Below are 22081 nucleotides of genomic sequence, written 5' to 3' on the forward strand. Positions count from 1 at the left end.
GCCGCATTGCTTTGCTGGCGAAAATTCTCTCCTTCTGTTCGCACCAGTCCCGAATGCAAGTTTCAGATTCTCCTAACGCCCGTAATGCGGCCCGAATTCCGTCCATCTCCACACACATGATCACTTTCCTTTTAAATGCGGCATCATGATGAACTCGGTACTTCATGCTGATAGAGCAGATGCAGAGAACGTGAAGACAGACGGTAGATTATTGCCTAAGCATATGTGTACTGCAGCTCATGGAGAAAGCTACAGTAGCTAGGCTCGATAATAGCTGGGCTCGACGCGCGTTCAAGGCGGCCATATTGAAATATTTGGACCTGTTTTATCGGAAAAAAAGTGCGCGTTAGATTCGAGTAAATACGGTACTTGTGGCTTGAGGGGAGCGTTTGCCGTCTAGGTTCACTGCCGAACTTCCAGGCAGCCGCACTGTAACCAGTATTTCGTGTCTCGCAACTGCACTATAAGCGATACGCGTATACATAGAGTGCTATGGGAAAATTAATGGGAGTCTGAAAAGACCGTATTATATCCGGTCCTGCACTACAAGCGGTTACGTTATAAGTGGTCTATACTGCAAGTGCAAAAAACAGTCAGCATGAAAGAAAAAGGGGGTGCACCTAGGGACAGCATCTGCTGGAGGGACAGTTCTTTTTATCAGTAAAGATGGACTACATTGTGCTCTAAAGGAGCCAAAGTGTAGAAAGCTTCAAGTAATTCTAGTGACCCATAGGGGCCCAAATGCTAGAAAATAATTTGATACCTATGGCATCACACTGACGTATAGGTACTGTGGTTGCGGCACGAAATTAAAAGAAATGAAACTTTGACCTTCATTCTCTCTGCAAATAGTCAACCAATTATTGCAAAATTAACGAAGAGTAACGCCCTCCCTTAGGAAGGAAACGTGAGCTCCAAAGCTTTAATTTCATGCCATCATAGTTCCCTTACACCCCCCACCTGGCCACCGAGGCGGAATGTATTGTTACAATTGAATAGCCTTTATCATCATCTAAACCTTGCAGAAAATGGGGTGTATAAGGTTCGGCAATAGTAAAGGTGAAGCTGTTGAATGTTTAGTAGTGTGTGTGTGTTTGAGAGTGCTTTGGTTGAAAAATACTGTTCTTGCGCATGCACAGCGATATTTTTACACATGGTCCATTGGAGATCGCAGGGAGATGTCATTGTCTTGCAGTAGACATAAAGTAGGCTGATGATGATGAATAAAGCCTGTAGATGTGTCAGTGACTCACACATTTGTGTCTGCTAATACCCGTAGATGCTCATTGTGATGAGAGGAGAGTCGAGATGGTGGCATGTGCCGTGCATGCAGGAGTGACGCCCTCTACGAGGAGCAGTCCCAGCAGGCCATCGAGCTGTTCTTCTCGCGCCACGAGATTGTCCCATCGCCATGGGAGCCACAGTCGAGGATGAAGAGCGCGTTTGTGGCCTCCAAAGGTAACTTGGCAGTTGCGAGGCTTTACGACCCAAAGCTATACTGGGCGCTGTGAATAGCATTGTGGCAGAAGCCTTCAGCACCTTAGAGTGGCCGAAAGTTGAGCAAGTTGGCGGGGATTCGCGTTGCACAAGAGCGGGCTGTGCTAACACGAACGCAAGTAGGCACGGGCATCCTCGAGCTTGTGTTGTTCTTTTTGTTCTCTGTACTTGTGTCCTTGTCAGCACGCTGGCTCTTCAGTAACTGGAATCTCTCCAGTAGCCTTTGCACACGCATGATTCAATTCTGTTTAGTTTTCCAACAAACCTATGCATGTTGGTGGCCTCCTTGGCAAGATAGCTGCATCAAACACATTGACGGAGCCACTGGCAGGCAAAAGAGTACAACGAATCGTAATAAATTATGGTGACCGATTATCATGATGTGAGACATGATTGAAATGGCAAATGGGGATTAGTCCACGGCACAGCATTTATTTCAAGCAATGTACAGGGTTGGGACTCCTGTGCCAATTGCTCATTTTTGATACAGACGCAAATACCTGCGCCAAACACAGAAAATTGATTGTAATTGTACCACACTGTGCCTGCACGGCTTCGGCAGTGGCCGCAAACAGTGAGCGGATTTGTTCTCCGAAAAGGAGTGCAGCCATTCACATTACGCACACCGTGTGACGGCACCTTCCGCAGAGTTCTCGTAATTCTCACGCTTATAACACTGGACTTTTCAGCGCTTCCGGAAAGTGGCCGGCACGCGAGCGGCCACTGCCGGCTGTTGCTGCTGTCGGAACGGCTAGGGCGGCTGTGCTTAGAGTGTACTAGAATACGGTTGAAGCGGCCGAGTGGTGCAGCGCTCCCTAGCTGAGGTGCAAAACAACAAAAAGTATGCTGCAAGCGAACTAGATATTTCGGAGGCACGCGCTGCAGCGGGTGAAGCGAGCGGGCGTCTGTGTACCAAGGCCGGTATAACGTAAAACTATTCCAAACTGTTCTTATGCCCATATGGGCGAGGCGTGAGCCATTTTGACCTATCATGAAGGGCTAATGGCGGACTTGGAATAAAGCGTTGCAGTATCGCCTGAAAAGCGAAGCTTCGATTGTGATAGCAAATTAGTAGACATCTATAAGAAGCAAGGATAGTATTTTTATCACCCATATAAACTTGTAAACATGTGTTCACTCACTAAATTAACAATTATGGTGTCATGCGCGCACAAGCAAACATGAACACATCTCACTCGATTACCGCAGAAACTCGCTCTGAAAACGCTCGAGTGAGCAAGAAGGGCTGCAGCAGCGAGTGAATTCACCTTTCTGCTGCCTCGCTTCAATGCGAACCAAGCGGTGGAAAACAGCACACACGAAGCTATCAGCACTCGCACTATGTCCCTGTTGCAGATCGCTTTCATGATAGGGCCCGCGCAGCCGTGCCACACGCAGCAGCCGCCAGAGTTGAACGACCCTTCATTTCCCCGGTGCCTTGCGCGCAATAGAAGACGGCGCGCTTGCTCCCCGCTTTCCTCCCACGCGCGCGCGAGATTGAGCCGCCATCGTAGGCTCACCCTCATCGACTCATCCTCAGTATACGGCTCGCTGCGATGTTATGTGCCCCTGGACTTTCTATGGAACGTCACGGCGACGGCGACGCCAAAATTCAGATTGGCGTGCTCCAAACTGCCTCAAATTGAAATTTTATCTGCTTCAAATTGCTCCAAAATGAAATTTAGTCTGCTCCAAGCTGCTCCAAAATGCTATTTTGTCTGCTCCAAACTGCTCGAAAACGCATTTCTACCTGCTCCAGAAATTGCGCCAAAATGACTTTGGTCAGTCCCACCCCTGAATGTGTATCAATGAAGTTGAGTATTTCTGTAACCAGTAGAGCCTCATCCATACGATCTCGTTTAGTACCATTTCCCGGCACCAACATTCTTCACCAAGAACATAGAAAAATAAGGCTATGAGCCAATACAGTTAGTGAAACCTCATTTACTATGAACTCCACATTAATGAACTTTTCAGGTTATCAAAAGTTTGTCCATTTGCCCTCAGAAAGTGCAAGAAAACTACAGCTTTAGCATTTTATTTCTTAACAGAGTGGTCATGTAAGTAATGCGTTTCCTTACTACGTATCCCCTGCTTGGGCAGCAAGAATTGTCTTTTGTGCCTCCAGGGGACACGCTGTAGCGGACGATGCGCGGCATTCTCCATACACGCTCGCATTGTGCTAGGCAGTTCCCGCCATAAAAAATTTGAGCTTGCACTACTTGCATCATGCCCAGTTTATGGGACCACCTAATGTTATTAGAAAACATAAACAGCTAGGTATATTTAACCTGCGAGTGAAGGGAACGGTCTGGATAAAATATTATAATCAGCCGTGCCCAACGATTGTTGTGCCTTAAGGCACGAAAACGTTGAATTATCAAATACTGCAACTATTGAATCTCTGTCGAGATATAGTCTGCATGGTGTTGCAATCTGTCTCTTATCACAATCTAACATCTAATCAAACCTCTTACCGGTCTAACTGTCGAATTTCATTGTGTAATCGCGACTTATCGTAGATACGTTCCTGAAAATGACCTTGGTCGAATGTGCAGAGCCATTTCAAATACCGATAGAACACTGACTTTTTCGGAAGGCATGTGTCGCTTCTGACTTTGTAGATTTCATTTTCAGGCTGTTTCTAAATAACAGCTACACTAGCACTTGTTGGGTACATCTTTTGCTGAACAATAATTATGCTGAGCAGTCACGTGGTAGCAGAACGTTGCGCCATTCTGGCAGTCGCCTGGTGGTCTGTCGCGCTACTACATTGGGCAGCACAGTGCGTAGCAGCATAACGGACCACCAAGCAAGCTGGAGCAAGGGCCAAAATATCGCCATGTCCTGCTCTCACGTGACCACCTTCTGTGTCATGACATCGTGGCACATACATCTCTTGGGAAATAAAAGCAAAACTGACTCGTGGAAAGCTATTAGTATATAATACATTATTTGAGAGCATTTTGATGCTTGCCAGGGTTTTCTTTTTAGGTTTTAGAGGTGCCAGGACCTTCGTTTAACACAAAGAACTTCACCGTCGGAAATGTCATGTCAGTTAAGCTTCAGTTAAGCTTAAGCTTCTTGCCTATCTCGTAGTGCAGCACGCGAGATACTTGCTGCAGCTCCAGTTATTGCTTGTGTTGCCACAATGTTTTGCATGGATACCTCGATACGGACGAGCATGGCAGCTGTTGCATAGAATAAGATTTATGCTGATTACATTCAAACGAAACCATTCTGCGCTCTTGCATCAGCTCCTGTGCATAGAATAGAACGAAAAACGAATTATATTTTTTCCTGGTTTCATTTTGCAGCTATTCTTGATGGCAACAACACATTATCAGAACGGGAGCCTCAGACATCCACAGGTATGAATTTCTTCTCAACTGCATGTGCTTTATCTGACTTGAAGCAAATGTTGCTGCTTATCATTTTTTTTACCCGATTTTCCAGTGAGATTTCTACTTTCAGTGATCTGAAAACTTGTGTTGATGTCAGATGAGTTTATTTTTCATTCTTGCTTCAATGATTGCTTAAAGGGGCACTAAATAAACACAGAATCAATTTAAGTGATGTATTTTTTCGGACCACTATCTTCGTTAATTTTGTATGAGCTGCATTATTAGAAGAGGAAATGAAGCTTAATGTTGCACCATTCGAATTTAGCGCAAAAACCCCAAAGCCGGCACATCAGTACGTCGTCACGGGTTTCAAAGTACTTTTTCTTATTTTGGCCGCTGTGACGTTGTAAAAGTTCTCGAGGCTGGCCAGAGTTCAGTCTGGCTTTACGTGGTCCATCTTTACCGATAAGAAAATTGTAGTGGAATCTCGTTAATTTAAACTTGCAGTTCGTTCAAACTGGCACTACGGTCCTGTCAAAATTATGTGTATTTCAGCTTGTGAAAACGGCCGGTAATTCGAAAGCGTTTGTGGCGGTTAATTCAAACCACTTATTGCGCTCTCAGCAGCACGCCAGGTCGCACGGCAACGCTTCCGACCTAGTATTGCGGCCTCGTGCTGGCTGTTGCTTTCCTCTCCTATTGCAACTACCGTATTTTGACACGTTATAGCTCGCACCAAAATTGACAAAAAAAAAAATGTCAACTGTGAAGTCGACGTGTGGGTTATATGCTAATTTTACCTTGAGGTGCGGCTTTACAGTAGCAAGTTTCGGCTGGAAGTGTGGCTTTGCGGTTACATGCAAAGCCACATTTCCAGGCTGCCAGGAAGCCACTTTTCTGGAACTCGTCACTGATGTGTTGGCTCAGCGCACTTGCGCCGCCTAATGCAGCGTTCTTTCAGAACCATATATGTCTTCGAAACTTTGGTTCCTTCGTTACTTGAACCAGAAACGCAGCATGTTATCACGCTACATCACTTCTTTTGCTGAATGTTGTCACTGAAGGTAGGAATTGTTGGAACATTGCAAGATTAGTCTGCAAGTCGTCAGCTTTAATCAGCACTGGTGTAGTGTAAATTACTCTGTAATTATGAGCCATATTAAATGTGCTAGAAGTGTTTCATGCTAGCACATGTTTCGCCTTCTTGTCTGTATATTGCCTCTGTCTCAGCTGCTACCAGCTGGCAAATAAAGTCACTCAAGTTATTTAGCTAGCACATAATAATAATAATAATAATAATAATAATAATAATAATAATAATAATAATAATATATTATTATTATTATTATTATTAATATTATTATTATTATTATTAATATTATTATTATTATTATTATTATTATTATTGTAATAATAAAAATAATAAAAAGTATTTTGAAATCCATGACGACGTACTGATGTGCCGGCTTTGGGGTTTTTACGCTAAATTCAAATGGTGCAACATTAAGCTTCATTTCCTCTTCTAATAATGCAGCTCAAACAAAATTAATGAAGATAGAGTTCCGAAAGAATACATCACTTAAATCGATTCTGTGTTTATTTAGTGCCCCTTTAAGCAATCATTGAAGCAAGACCAATAAACAGACCAATAAAGACGCACTCATCACATTCAATGATATTTGCACACATTACAAACACCAACGCCTAACGTATCCCCCTCTCTTTGTGTCGAGCACGCGCCAGAGAGAAATATTGTGGCGCCAACTACAAACTCGCACTTTTCTTATCCCACGCACTTTGAACTTATTCTTTCCCGACACATACCTGACACCCAAGTGTCGCTTCTGCCCTGTCCAAACAGCAGATCTCTCCCATATAATGTGGAAATGCCCCATCAAATATCCCCCCCGCAACCTCAAACCATTAATTAGTAGCGAGGAGCTGTGGGAGACTGCCCTGCGCAGCTCCGATCCCAGCCTGCAGGACCGAGTCCTGAGGTGGGCTGAGGAGGTAGCGGAGGCCTACCACGACTGGTAGGCGGACGTCTGGCAGCAGAAGGTGCTAGGACTGGAGCACACAGGCCTCCCTCTCTCCCCCCCGGCCCCTCCCCTTTCTTAAAAAGGGAAATAAAAGTTCATTCATTCATTCATTGCTCCAAGTAATTTAAGAGTGCATGAATAAATACAAGACAGTGGTAGAGTGTTTTTGTTAATCATGTAAATTCAACCTCAAGCCACCTCCTGAATTCTAATGACATTGTCAACAGAGCACTGAAGGTACACGTTGGAGTAGTGGGGCTGGACGTGTGGGGGGTGGCTTACAACACCGGGAACCCCCTCCCCATCGATGTGCCACTGCTAGACATAGTCGCGGAAAATAAATTGACATGAGGGTGATTCCACGAGAGGTCGAACACGGATGTCTGCTTGATATTTTTTTGTCTGTCTGTTGTTTTCTTTTTTTTTTTTTGTTATGTAGGGAGATGCAGGCTGCACGGAACTGAAAATTATATTTCACAATAGCATTCCCAGCACAGCCAAAAAATAAAAGAAAATGGCACTGCTAATGTTTACTGCAATATTTTCCGGCTTCACTGCCGCATTCAATGCAAACTAAAAACAATGCGTCGAAAAGCTTTTCTGCTTGTGCTACAGGCTCAATTTTACTGGCTCTGGTAACACTAATAAGTGAGGCAGAAAGCCGCAAAAATAAAAATAGAAAACAAGTGAATTTTTTGCAGCAAGAATAGTCATTGCTTGAAAAAAACGTGATTAAGGCCTGGGTAGCAGATGAAAAAACTTTTTACTTTTGGTGGGCATATTAATTTGTTCGAAAGTGAGCAGCAAGTGCCATAGCTAGGTATAAGCCGACACTGGAAAGCAGGAGTTTAGAGGAAAAAGAAACTCGCAAGACGAGATAAACTGCTGTAAAAAAATCATTTGCAAGACATACATATAACCAGCTGTGGAGCTTGAAGAGCAAGAACCAAGCAGGTATGCAGGAAATTGGCATTCTTAACCCCACAAAGCCCAACGCATAATTTTTGATACCTCAAAAGTCTTATTTAAGCGTAGGAAGCTTAGTTCCACTGAGAACCATTCTTGCACTAAGCTTCCTGCGCTAATACTTTGTTACATTGCGGGTATCGTTAAATCAATGTCTGACTGTAGATGTGTCGGCCAATTTTGTTTGCTCATTTTCATGATGTTGCGGCGGATGCGAACTTCTTTAATACAGTATCAGCGTCTCTCGGGAACTACAGAGAGCTGTGTTTCTCTCTGGAAAAAAAAAAAAAAAAATGTTCTGCTTACCAGTGCTCTGTTTTTGTTCATTTTGTAGCAAGGTCTCATTTTATGGTTCAGATAGTTCAATATAACCCCTTAGCATTGTTGCTTGCTTGCTTTATGAAGAAAAAATATGAATTTGCCTTTGTCATGGCTTCTTAGTGTCCACATCACACCAATCTTGAAGGCAATGCTTTGCCGTACTGCAGATGCCAGAATTAACATAGCTGCCATGTTTTAAACATCGCTTACTGCAAAAGGCACAGACGAAGGTAAGTTCATTTTTTTCTTGACAAACTAGGCAAGTAACCGTGCCAGTTGTTATATATTGAACGATCCGGACAATAAAAATCAGTTTGTGAAATTTCAGCAAGAACACACCAGTGCTCTGCGCATATTTTTTTCGTGATTTACAGGGAAAAGCTCCGTTTTGGAGTACAGGTGCAGTGCAGTTTTGTGGGAGGAATTTATACAGAATTGTCAGGTTGTCACCCAGTTGGAGATTATGACGGGGAAAAAAGAATTAAATTTAATCGTGCAGAAGCAACAATGCTATAACAAATTTTCATTGGACTTAGTACATTCAACAGTGCCTAAGGCACATATTTTCATGTAAATTCACAGGGTATGAAACATTTTTAATAAGGTATATTCATTGCCAAGTGTCTCTGCATGGTCTTGTGCCACTTCTGACAACATTACACTATAAATGCAATTCATTGCTAAAGAGATAACATCACTCTTGTTCCTGTCAATGTGGAGCTTCATATTTTTTTCATCAGGGCCCCATTACTCTGTCTCATGTTACAATAACTGTCAGTTTCCTTAACTGGCATAGTCAGTGGATCTTTGTTGATGATTCTTCGCATGCACGTGGCTTTGTGCAGTTTGGAGCCAGACGACCCTCTCGATACCCCCGGATGTTGACCTCAGCTCGCTTTTGGGTAAGACTGCATGACTCCGTTCAGATGCAGTGTAGTCAGTTGACAACGGTACTGGCTCATTGAAGCGACGGATTCTGGCAGGCAGACGGGTGATGAGAAATACAATGAACAGATTTTTAGTAGGCGAACATGATCCTGCTAATGAAGAGCATAACTTGATGAGTGATTGTTGCAGCACGGTCGGCATAGGATGGATGGAAAGATGCAGCTCACAACTGGCCCCTAATTTGTTGGGATCAGTAGTCAATTTTGATAAATTGGAATTTTGCTACCTGCAGTCGTTTAAATTTGAACAATGGAGTGCGGTGTTTTTGTACAACTTAGCCAAAAGCAGAGTGTGGAGCTGTATCACAAACTCTGATGTCAGAAACATTGCTTGTAATATGTCGCAGTTGGCTGTACAGGGTCGTCCACTCTTAGTACGAACACGGCGCAGCGTGGCCGCGCACCGTGCGGCCGCTAATCGAAGCTAAGCGCTCAGGGGCTTGGAGGTGGGGCTTCATGTCGTCTGCTAAAGTGCATGAGCGCGCTGTGCTTTAGCAGACAACAGACAGCACAAACCCAGCTCACTCGCGCACTTTACCAGATGACACGAAGCCCCGCCTCCAAGCCCGTGTGCGCCTGCATCGCTTAGCTTCGATGCGCGGCCGCGCGGTGCGCGCTGGCGCTCCGCGGAACGCGGCCACGCTGCGCCGTGTTTGTACTAAGAGTGGACGACCCTGTACACGTTCTTGCCAATTGGGTTCTGCTATCGGTTGCACAAAAACATTTCTGGCGCGCGTCTCGGCTGTGGCTGCGCATGGCTGTATTCGTGGCTCGGCGCCCACGCAGCCGCGCACCCTTCTTTAGAGGTTAATTTTCCGCGTGTGCAAAGAGTGAGCGTGTAGAGATGTCATGGCACCATGTAAGCTGTCTTCCCGCGCGTTTAGTATTAGAGGTTGCGTAATCTAGAGTTTCGGAGACCCGTTGAAGTGAGAGGCACTCGAAGGACTCGCTCACCTCTACCGGCGCTTTTCATGATAGCGTCGTCCCGGGGCAGACGACGCTATCTGCCGTGGGGGCAGAGTGGACGCAAAAGCGGGGCTGGCTTCGCTTAATTCGTACCGCCGATGTGAAGGTATCGACGACGTGGCATGAAACTATCATTCGTCGCCGACTCCCAAATTGAACGAAATTGTCTTCTCATTCAAATTTGCTTTTTTCGATTGCCAAGAAATGTGGAAAATTTGCTGCCTCTTCTCGTGCTAGAAAAATCGATCGGCCACTGTACAAGCATAAAAGGTTGAATTTCAATACAACGACATTTCGATATAACGAAGCAAATAGCTGATTTTACCGACTTCGTTATATCGTGGTTTAACTGTACAGTCAAACCTCGATATAACGAACCTCAGTTTCACGAAATTTGCGATGTAATGAACAATTTTTATTTCCCCATCTTAGTTCTATTGAATTAATGAAACCTCGACATAACAAAATTCTCGATATATAACGAAGTTTTTTGCTGCAAATACAACTTCGTTATATCGAGATTTGACTGTGGAACGAAATTTATTGCTGCCGGGAAGGAATACCAAAACAATAAATGGAAACTTCTGCAGATGCGGATAGTAGTGAGATGTTTGCATTAAATGCGGCTACTTGCAAATGCACCTCTCAAACTCAGCGCTGCGCTGCCAAAAGCTACCGCCGAAGCAGAGCAGCATCACATTTGTATAAAGTCCAAGTGCGATAAGAGCTATTGCACCCCGTGTGCTCTATGCTGTAAGTACGAGTTAAAGCGTGTGAGGCTGAGCCAAGAAGGATGGTGGGCTGATGAGTGCCGTCTTCACGCATGAGCGAGGGCTGAATGAGGGGGGGGGGGGGCTGGTTGACTCAGCCGTGGCTGCGCATGGCTGAGCACTTACTTAGCCCGCGCACCCTGTTTTAGAGGTAATCTGCCGCATATGCAAAGACCAGGCAAGCTGAGATGCCGTGGCATTGTGCACTGTCTTGCATGTTTTAGTGCTGGAGGTTGCATAATCTCGAGTTTTGGAGACGTGTTGAAGCGAGAGCCAGAAGCATTGTTCACTCCTGCATCGTCGCACTGCGAGTGACACTTATCAGGTGGCTGGCTTTCGACGCTGACTCTAAAATTCAACAAATTTATTTTATTTTGTAATATATATTTGCGTTTTCCGATTCCCGATAATTGAGGAATGCTGTGGCCCCTTCCTCGTCAGAAAAATTAATCAGTGACTGTACTCATTTGCATAAAAAATCGAATTGCAATACATATAGCGAAATTTCGATATAACAAAAAGCAAATTTCTCGTTTTACTGCCTTTGTTACATTGAGGTTTAACTCTCTCCGACTAAGGTCTTGCATTACTAGCGGCAACAATGCTGTTCACTTAATAAACAGTCGCTAATCACGAGCATGTCTTATGCAAAATCTGCAACTAAACATTGATAGAAAAATTCTTTGCTGGGCTTGTTGCTGCTGGGATAGTTGCTGATCTAGTATCACTTTCCTGTAGCCTCTTTATTCTCAGAATTTGTGTGATGCTTCAGTCATGTTTTTCTTTCGTGTATTTGTTTTTATTCAGTACAAATGGCCGAAGCCGAGATGAAACTCCTAGACGATAGCAGGAGCAAGTCATGTTATAGAGAAACAAGTATTACATATTAATAAGACATGGCTGACAGACAGAATAGTACTGTTGGTTGAAAGACATGAGCAGACGTATGACATATAAGAAAACATCAAATTATAGATCGCATAAGATCTGTCAGCTGATATTTTGTGAAGCGTTGAATCTTAATACCAGATAACAATTCCTGAACATTAAACGCACAGACAGAGACCAATGGCTCAAAGTTTGTTAGGCTCCCCGCATCAGCAGAGTAAGGGGTGCGCAAGCTAGCACGTGCACGCATGTGCATGTATTCACATGCCCGCCACTTGAAGGCACGCAGCAGATGTGGTTGTTTTCAAGGTACGGCGTGTTGTTGTTTTACAGGCGACTACTTCACCTTCCATGCGGCTCAGGACAAGCAAACAGCCAGTCAAGCAAACAACTCCCGCGACTCCCTTCGGCGCAAGCTTTTCTGCAATGCTGTTGAGGGGAAAGTGAACTATCCCGAGAGGTGCGTTTTAGACGTGCAGTTGCCAGTTGGAGATCTTTAACCCTCCAGTGCCCAAATGCGGTTCCACATCAAGAAAATTTAGAACAACTTTGTCACCTTTATTTCTGGCCCTTCAGAATGCATTTGTACAAAGAAACAAAGTGTTCTTTGAGTTATAACATAGTTATAGTAATTGGTTTGTGTAAAAATTCACTCCGGCATATCATAAACACCACTATACAGGCTCTGTGTTAACCCATGTATTCCTAAACTTTGGCAAGTGACAATATTAAAAATATTTTTCTATAAAAAGCCTTCCAGAGGCTTTACAATGTACTATGAGCAGTTTGCCGACAGAAATTTTTGCTTTAACTGCCGGTTTTGAGCTGTCATACATATAGGACACTAGACACATGCTGTCCTTATCAGGCTTGATAAAGTACACAACATCTTGTACAAACTTTTGTCAAATTTCTTACAGTGCATGCTAGTTTTCTGATGACTGTGGGAATAATTTTATTCTGTGGAGTCACAGTGTCAATCTAGCCAAATCACTTTTCTGTTTTCAACAAATAGTGTGGTCTGTACTTTAAAAAAAAATTAATTAAATTATCAGGTTTTATGTGCCAAAACCACGATTTGATTATGAGGCACAGTGGGAGACTCCGGAAATTTGGACCACCTGGGGTTCTTTAACGTGCACCTAAATCCTTAACGTGCACCTAAAAGTACACGGGTGTTTTCGCATTTCGCCCACATCGAAATGCGGCCGCCGTGGCGGGGATTCGATCCCGCGACCTTGTGCTCAGCAGCCCAACACCATAGCCACTGGTCTGTACTTTCCATGTAATCACTTATAGACATAACCCTTCTGGTAAAAGCCTGCTAAAGGCTTTTTAAGTGTTAGCGAGTCAGCTTTGACTTTCACCCTGTGCACGCATTGTTAATACAAACATGAAAAAGGTTAAAGTATCAAAGAATGCCACTTCTTACCTATATGACGGTGTAGTATACTGCAATGTTTTGGTCAAGACCCTTCATGTTACCCGTGTTAGAATTACATCCGGCGATTATAAAAGGCTTCGACTTTTTACCATGACATTTGAACTGCTTTCTCTCGTGTGTGTCATTGCGAGTCATTCGTGTTCCGCACCAAGAGCGTTGTAGGCAACAAAAACAGTTTTGTAGCACTTACAGTTATCGACAATTACCTCAATATCCCAATCAACTAAGTAATCGAAAGCCATAAAAGTTCTGCCCGGCAGCTGGTTTATACTGGTGGCATATTGATCATTAATTTCCTCATCAGTTACTACCGCAGCGTGACTTTCTGGCGGAAGAAGAGATGGTGAGGGCAGCTCATCACGAATGTCGCTTCGTTCAAAATTATCTTCAGCTTTTGGGGGATCCTTTGTTTGCAAAAATCTGAGCAAGGAATCTCTGCCCTCCCAACAAAAAGAAAGAAGACAGTTTGTGTGACACACACAAATTCTTGATTATGCCAGTCTCAATTTGATAGCATGTTTGGCACGCCCATTGCTAGCATATGCTCTCAAAATTGCAACCATTCTGTCTTTTTCTGCTGTGACTGTTCTTGATGTCCACACGCTCGCGATGTTGTACCTTTTGTCACGCGAAAAAGTCTAAATACACAATTAGCAAAGTTTGCACTGACAATAGTTATCACCTCGTGAATGCAGGCTAGGAGCCTCAAGATTTTTTATAAGAAATGTGTGGAGTGACGGCCAAGCAAATGAGCGTACATGTTCGACACTAGGCATAGTACTACTGTATTGTTAAACTCCTCACGCTTAAATGGTCCTTTTGAGACATCAAAATGAGCGTAGAATTATGTGACACATTAGGTAATACAAGGTTAAGACATTACGCAGTGCCACAGTTGCATGCTGTGTAGGGGTCCATGCATTTCTATGGGCCCAAAATTTCGTAATTTTGATCCTAAAATTTGCCTTTGCTGTATAGTTCGAACTTGATTGTTTAGCATGTGCGCACCTGACTCCAATGGTAACCTTAATTACAACTCCTTTAGCAGCATTTGTCATGGAGGAGCTTAGGAGACAGTGAATACACCAAACGCACTCTATCCCCTACGCATACTTTCGGGCTACCGTAGGATGATTTTCAAGCGAAAATTGTAGTTCACAATGAATTACAGTATTTATTCAATCATAAATGTGCGTTTCTTAAAACTGGTCCGAAAATTACTTGGCGCGATGCAGTCGGATAGGAAACCAAAACTGCATTTGCAACAGCCTACCCTCGGAGCCAGCATCATCGCCGTTGCCATCAAAAGACGGCGCCTTGCATGGCATGCTCGCAGTCATCATCCCTCTTTGTCACTCTCTCGACAACAGATGATCCTCCTTGCTTCCGTTCCTCCTCTTGTCACGCCATTGTTTCTCCTGATCGCTGCCTTGCTCAGAACCTGCCACTAAATATTGCCGCCTTCACACCTTTCGGTGTCAGCGTATTACTCTCCCAAAGTGAACATCACCAAAATTCTGCAGCAGTTTCACCAAGTTTCTTCTGGTGCTTCAGAAGACATTGTCTGTACGGAATGGTAAATAAACCACAAGATTCGTAGGCAGAAGTATAATTGCCTACATGCCATTGCTGCGTCTGTGGCATAACACCTGTTTGGGCAACTGATTGCATGGCATACACACGCGTATACACAGCGCCGTATCTGCAACAGACACCTCCGTGTCGAGCATGACCGCTGGATGGATAGCCATTGCATCGAAGTTGCAGCCAGGATACTAGGGGTAGTGGGGGCTGCTACAGAGTTTAAACTGGGGTGTTGCGATTGCAACAAGATATACCACGTCGTGGTATTATTTGGCATTATGGTTGGCATTGAGATGGCCACTTCGTATGTCTGCTGATGTGCCCATAAGGTGTTGTGGTTCACGGATGGCATGGGTACGCGCAGCAAGTAATAACAAGAAAGCTATCGCTGACTGACAATCATGTTCAATGGTTTCTGCCACATATATATATATTTTTTTCATTGCAAGGAATAGTTCAAGTTTGTTGTTTCCTGTGTGCTTATTGCTGCATCTTGTCTATTTAGTATGGGTAAATTATGGATCTAGCACTTTTGACCGATTAGCCTAATCTTCTTGTCAAATTGACGTCATTTTTGTTGCAGGCGCGAGAGCCAACGGCTAAGTGTGCTGATGGACGGCCCCGTGCGGAGGCAATCTTCGACGCCCGTGCACGTGAGTCATCTGCCAACTGCTGTGGCAGACGCAGTTTTACTTATTTGCAATAGCTTGAAATAAATGGATAGAAACATCAGAATGTCCTTCTATATTTTACAGCTTGCTTTATAGAGCATAGCTTTCTGTAACTTCAGTCTTGTGGAACCTCTTTTTTTTTTTTTTTTTCATTGTTGTCCCCTAACCCTGAAACTATTGAAACCAGACTTGCGAGTGCAGAAGTTGAAGGATAACAAACTTCCAAGGAAGCTTAAGGACCATGTTACGAGTAAGGGAAAAGAAAGTGATGTGCATGGGCATTAACTTGGGCATTGCTAAAACGCAATACAATATTCCAACATTGCCCACTAAAATCTTTGCTGTTTAGCCACAGCACTATTGTTTAGACAGAACTTGCCCCTTTTGGACAATACTAAAACTGAAAATGGTATAAAACTTTTTTGGACTACCTGGCCTTCTGTCGCATCGGAGACCTCACGATGAGTGTAAGTGAAAGTAAACGCAGGAAAAAAAAAAGAACAAACATGCAAGTATTTCAAGCCATTTGATGTGTTTGCCATTACATGTTGAGTGGCAACCCAGCTGTGTTCTCCATTGTTTAGTCTGTTTCAGCTGGACACTACCAGCAGTTTTGCATTGTTAACCATCATGTTTGCGGTGTTCTAAGCTTGCTTTTGCCTGGGGCTTGTCTGTGCTAACCAGGGCTGCAAAAATGTGCTCAAATTGACGAGCATTTGATGCCACAAAGGAATGCATAATTTTAGCTTTCAGGCACCAGTTTTAGCTTGCAGGCACCAGTTAGAAAGTACAAGCTCTTTAAATTCAAATAAAAATGTTTACTGAGGGTCAATTTCAGCTTTCTTTATTTGCACTTGCTTTGCTATTTGAAATTCTCAATTATTTGCAAAATTTTAATGCGTAGATATCTGTGTGCACATATTTATATCAGCAGTTGTTAGTCAGGTCTGGGACTCTGTTCTGGACACTGTCAAATTTGGCTTATTGTCTAGTTTCGCAATCATGTCAGTTCTGATTGACTCAAGATGTCATCATGGTGGAATTCAATGTGTACAGCATAACACCCCTGTGGTGGTGTTCTTTTACTTTCAAGTCAGTATCAACTCTAAGTCTTCTACAGCCTTATACGTAATGAGGTTTGTATGCCTGTAGCAAAGAGGTTGAGTATACTAGTGCTTTAGCTTCTTTTTTGCGTATGCAGATGGCATTGTGCTCGAGTCCTATTGGTGGTGGTGGGCTGCGCGCACGTTGCAGCCAGGGTTCGAGTCCGGAAGGTGAAGGCATGCAGCTGTCGCCCATCTGCCGCCAATCGCGTATCAGGCCATTGCTTGGTGAGTACGGACTCCTGAACTTTAGCTTTTGGTTGTCTGCATTGTGCTTTTTGTGCATCCCGATGGTTGGAGTGCGTGCCCTGGTGAGATCGACTCACTATTTGATCCCTCGCCGATCTCGTTGAAAATTTAAAATACTATTACCATACACCTCTCCTCTCCATTCATTTAACAAGCATTATTCACCATTTTATTGTGATAGCAATTAATATATGAATACTCCAGGCAAATTTACGCTGTCACTATGATGTTTGTTCCCTATATATTTATGTATATGTTTCCTATATGCTTATCTGTGCCATATATGCAAAGTAAATGCAATACTATTCGACCGCCAAGGTTGTTCAAACCAGGTCCTATGTCTCTGACTGAAATATTTGTCGGAATTTATTAGAATTGTCGCGTGCCAGCAAAAGTCATGAAGCATTTCATTGAAAGCGTATGCCTTTTATCTTAAATCTCGGGCTGTTAAAATATACAAAGCAATATTAGTGCTCATTGTTAATCTAAAAATGCTGTAAATTCACTGGTGCAGCTGGTATGGGCAGTGCAGTGGCGCCTTACGATGCCGTCACATGCCTTACACAACTTACGTGACATGTTACAGCTTTCAAGAGAGGCAAACATTTTGCCACGCCCGTGTATGTTGCATTCGCATATCGTTAAAACACTGAGAAGTTCAAGCGCACCGCTAAACCATCACTGTCTTCATCAGTGCTTCACCCTTCATGCAAAACTGCCTGTTTCTTGTCTTCATAACATCGTCGCATCGACATCTCGCAGTGTGCATCTGCCTAGATTGGTGTTTGCATTTTGGCATATATTTTGAATGGTGTAGTGCATAACAATTAACACTGCATGGTATTGCATGTTGCATCGAGTGAAATTAAGCACTACTGTATTCATTGCACCTAGTTGTATAGCATTTAATCAATTGCTTCACAAAAGCTTCACTTGACATATATCCAAAGAGGTACATCGGATCTTCATAATTATTCATAAAATTATTTAATTAATACAAATGGGAAGCTAGGCCTATTTAGGGCCAGCTATTTCAAAACTGACTGGATGTGTTGTAAACAATTTTAACTGATTTTATTACTGTATATTTGCCTACTGCCTTCTTTAAAATGAACTGAAAAGGTGTAGGGGTGCTTGCACATTAAGGGGCCATATAGTGGTGCAAGAAATTTTTTTAGCTTGTGGTTGGTAGCACTGCACAAAGGGAGCCTATTAAAGCTTTTGCATCTCGTTTCCTTGCACGTGCAGGGACACCTCAGCAGAAACGGAACCTGAAACTACCCGAGCCCGAGGAATCCCTTCCCTCCACTGGTGAGCAAATGCTTGGCCAAGCAGGGCAGCACTTGTGTGGGTTTTAGTGCAGTTGTTGTATTATTTTCTTCTCTCCCTCTTTTTTAAAGCGAAGTATAAAACTGGGTCCGCATGACACCAGTTTCCCGTGCGTACATCACCGAAGGGCAGCTCTCATTGGTCTGCCTTGCTCGCGGCTCGTTTGCCACCGGGCGCACGGCAATTTAAATCGGTCCACGACCGATCCCTCCCACGGCACGAAAAACCTGCTTTGCGGCACTTCTGTGGCGCACGTTTAGCCACCGCTGGCACGCAGCGTCCGTTTTTCCACCAGTCTCGCCGGCCCTTAACAGGTTGTTCGTGGGTCGTTGGGATCTAGTACGTGGGTCGTGGGTTGTTGGAATCTAGTACACTTGAATTTAAAGCTACGAGTTTCAGAAATACCAGTTTGAAGTCATATCATCCAATTTCAGGTAGAAACGCGATCATGTAACCCTATGGGTGGGCGTTGGCCGGGAAAAAAAAAGCGCATCGTCCCGAAGAACGTATTACGCAGAATCGTATCAACAAGGTTCTACTGTATATGGAACTTACTGAACGTGGTAGGTGTTACATGGCAGCATGCAGAGTACGCCTGCTTGCCAACGCGCACAAGCTTGCATTCTACGTACCTGTGCCTAGATGGCGCGAAATAGGTTGTACGTGTCGAAACGCGACACGATTTTGGCCTTTCCTCCATTATATATTGCCGATGGTGTGAGACCGCGCAAGCACTTTGCTTTCTGAACGTTTCTTCTGGCTCCCACATCACTGAGTAGGTGATCAATTTGCGCTCCTGCCTTGCCGTGCTGACAGCCACTGACAAAAGCACGGCGCTGGCCCACTGAGAGCGATAATGAAAGCGCAAGCAATTGTTCGGCGAGCGAGAGGCTCGCCAGATATTGCTCCTAGCTCACCTTTGATATCGGCTGCTTCATCTTATGGGTGGCCAAAATCTCCGGTACATCAGCGGTGCAAAGTAGGAGAACGTGTCAGAATTGGGTAAGTACGGTGTTTCACCATGAGGATACGCGCATGCGAACACGTGCGAAACATGTGCGTCTTATACAAAGATGCGACTTATATATTAACTTTTCTGCAAAAGTGGCTGTTTTTAGGGGGATGCGACTTATATGAGGATGCGATTTGTACACCAAAAAATACGGTAGGTGTCCCAGGGATGCGTTGAATAGATCTAGTGGACTTTTCTTGCATGATCGTTTGCGTGTCCTGCGTGCACTTCAGAATAGTGTTTGCCTGAGCTCGTTGGTTGCACATAGCACAAATGGTTTGCACAAAAAGTTGTACGGTGCATGTTGCACCGTACAACTTTACGACATACAGGTTTTACAAAACAGTAAAGAAAAGCTGACGCGCGAAATTTTAGAAGCCATGGTCATTGACAGAAGCGTGCAATCATGCATCAGTACACTATCGATGCTACTAACAGAAAAAGAAAAAAAAACTACTTGCGCAAAGACGACATTTCGCTCTGAAAGACGGATAACCGGCATGACAAAAGGAAAAAGCATTGGCTGTCTTGTGCTGTAAAAGGTGTGGGAAGCCAAGAATAAACATTCAGTTGCTAGTCCAGTGTATGTCGTCGTCCCTTTCTGTCCGTGTCCATACGTTCTGCTGGAAACCATTTGTGCTGTGTTTGCACTCGCATTGCTTGTAGTTCACATTGTCAAGCTCGTGTTATAGTTTTCACTTGTGCTGCACACGTAGATTTCATTGCTTGAACTGTCCGATGTCTTTATTCTAAATGCCACTATTAACCTGTCACACAACTGAATTTTAAAAAACTGTAAAATGCAACTCAATCACTTTAGACTGAATATCACTCTGCATTTGCTTGGGGCCAATAGAAACGTAATGCCAAAGCGCTTCTGCACACAAAACAATGCCTGGTGGTCATAGTTACTCCAAATCTCTCCACTAAGGCATCTCTTGTGGACCCTGTGCTCTTCTGATATGTTAGATACCATCAACAATTATTTGTATAGGCTGTGGCATATCTTGAAATATATAGAGAGAAGATTGATTTGAGGAAATGCAGAGAACTTGTCCCAAGGTGACTCTACTGGACTGCTGGTACTCTGATTCAAGAGAATGGGGGAAAGGAGTAAGAGGGCTGACGATAACAGGCAGTAAGGTGTGAATATACAGCTGAACCTTGACGTAGAGCATAATGGATATAAGGACTTATCTGATAACAAGCTAAATATGAAACATGTCTTGCCGATCTCAGCATGTGTAACAAATGCAAGCTGCAACATTCCAGCCCTGCATACAGCGAAAGCGCATGCTTTTTGCTAGTGGCTCATGAGCAGACTTACCAAGATCTGTGGCAGGGATTAGAAATATGATGATGATGATGATGGATGGCTTTGACGACACTACATATGCTTATAACGAATGTCAAATATAAAATATATTGTAGATACTGTGCATACTGTGCATACAAAGTCATGGCCACGCGGCCTGATGACAACTGTGAATCGAAACCTGTGTTGCTGAAAAAGTCACGGAAAAAGCTCTATAGGATCGCCCCGATCAGTAGTCTGTTGCCAGTTAGTGCTATAAATAGCAGTGCATGTTAAGAGCTTGGGGACACTCTGGCTTGCTCGTGGCGAACAAACACATAAACTATACTACTCCAGCAGCGTAGCACTAAGTGCTCTGCGGTCCCAGGTGATTTCCCTACCAATTTCAGTCGACCCTTGTTATAATAATTTCACATCAGACCACATAAATACCTTTGTTATATTCAATATTCAAGGCCTCTCTCTGCGATTGGAGATCGCAGGGAGAGGCCTTTGTCCTGCAGTGTACATAAAATATAGGCTGATGATGATGATATTCAATATTCATTATCAGCATACACGCTGATATCGGTAAAAAAAAATAACTTGCAGTCAAGTGTGTGTGAAAGAAACAAGTATGATGCCTCGGTCAGGCCAGCAAAGGGTCTCCTGTTGATATTGATGGCCCATCACTGCTTTGGGAAATGCATACAGAGACAATGTGCATTTCAAAGAGCTATAATAGTTAGCACATGGCAACAAATGCAACTCGGTTGCATGAGGCTGCATTTCCTTTGGATGGGCATCTTTGTATCGGTGGTGAAATTCGACCAAAAAGTGCCTGCAGCAGTGGCCCTGGGGCTGTGGCTTTTTGTAGCCGAGCACAAGGTTACAAGCTCGGTTGCCTTCTGCAGTGGCAGTATTTCGAAGGGTGTGTGCAAAAGCATTGGTGTACATAAGTTTGGGTGTATGTTAAAGAGCTCCTGAAAGTTTGAATCGGAGCTCGTAGTGGTCCTTGAAACCCTTCCATCATCATCATCAGCCTATTTTTATGTCCACTGGCAGGACGAAGGTTAGCGATTTCCAATTACCCCGGTTTTGTGCTAGCTGATTCCAACTTGGGCTTGCTAATTTTCTATATTGATTCCCCCACCTAATTTCCTGCCGTCCTTTAAAAACCTTTTAAAACACCCTTAAATGTGAAACTGCCATTTTCAAGGCCTTGAAAGCCCTCAGGTTTCACACAATGCTTGAATTTTGCTTTCAGCTAAGCTTGGGTATGTTTATTTGTGTATTTGACCACGAGGTTTATGCTAGCCAAGAGTCAACCCAGTCCAATTCGATTGCTATGTTTGTAGCTAAATGGCCATCTTGTTTGTGGTGGGTGGTGAAGGTTTATGTGAAAATAGCATTGTCTTGTTATATCGGTCCGCTTGCTATTAAAAGATCTTTTGCCCGTTGTAAAACGCAGTGTGTTCAAGCTGTCAGACCTCATGGGCCCTCAAATATGCTTTCTCAGGGCTTTGAAAGTCCATGAAAACCCTTGAATTTTTTCTATAAAGGTTGTTAAAAACCGTGCAAAACGAATCTCAAGCCCCTCATGACGTCTGTCATAGCCCCAGTGTCGCTTACGATCTTACAAATGAATCAGTCAGTC

The 22081-nt window shown here is 43.8% G+C and overlaps 1 protein-coding gene across 1 annotated transcript in view; it reads left to right on the forward strand.

Annotated features, from left to right (window-relative positions):
• The window catches only part of LOC119432458 (protein aurora borealis), an 85570-nt gene that overhangs the window by 16796 nt on the left and 46693 nt on the right, over positions 1-22081 (forward strand). The window contains exons 3-9 of the mRNA XM_049658242.1: positions 1302-1458; positions 4815-4868; positions 9013-9069; positions 12072-12198; positions 15350-15419; positions 16639-16768; positions 18038-18100. Of these exons, the coding sequence (XP_049514199.1) occupies positions 1302-1458; positions 4815-4868; positions 9013-9069; positions 12072-12198; positions 15350-15419; positions 16639-16768; positions 18038-18100 (658 nt within the window). The remainder of the gene's footprint in view (positions 1-1301; positions 1459-4814; positions 4869-9012; positions 9070-12071; positions 12199-15349; positions 15420-16638; positions 16769-18037; positions 18101-22081) is intronic.

Source organism: Dermacentor silvarum, chromosome 11, assembly GCF_013339745.2.
Source record: "Dermacentor silvarum isolate Dsil-2018 chromosome 11, BIME_Dsil_1.4, whole genome shotgun sequence".
In the NCBI taxonomy this organism is placed as follows: Eukaryota; Metazoa; Arthropoda; class Arachnida; order Ixodida; family Ixodidae; genus Dermacentor; species Dermacentor silvarum.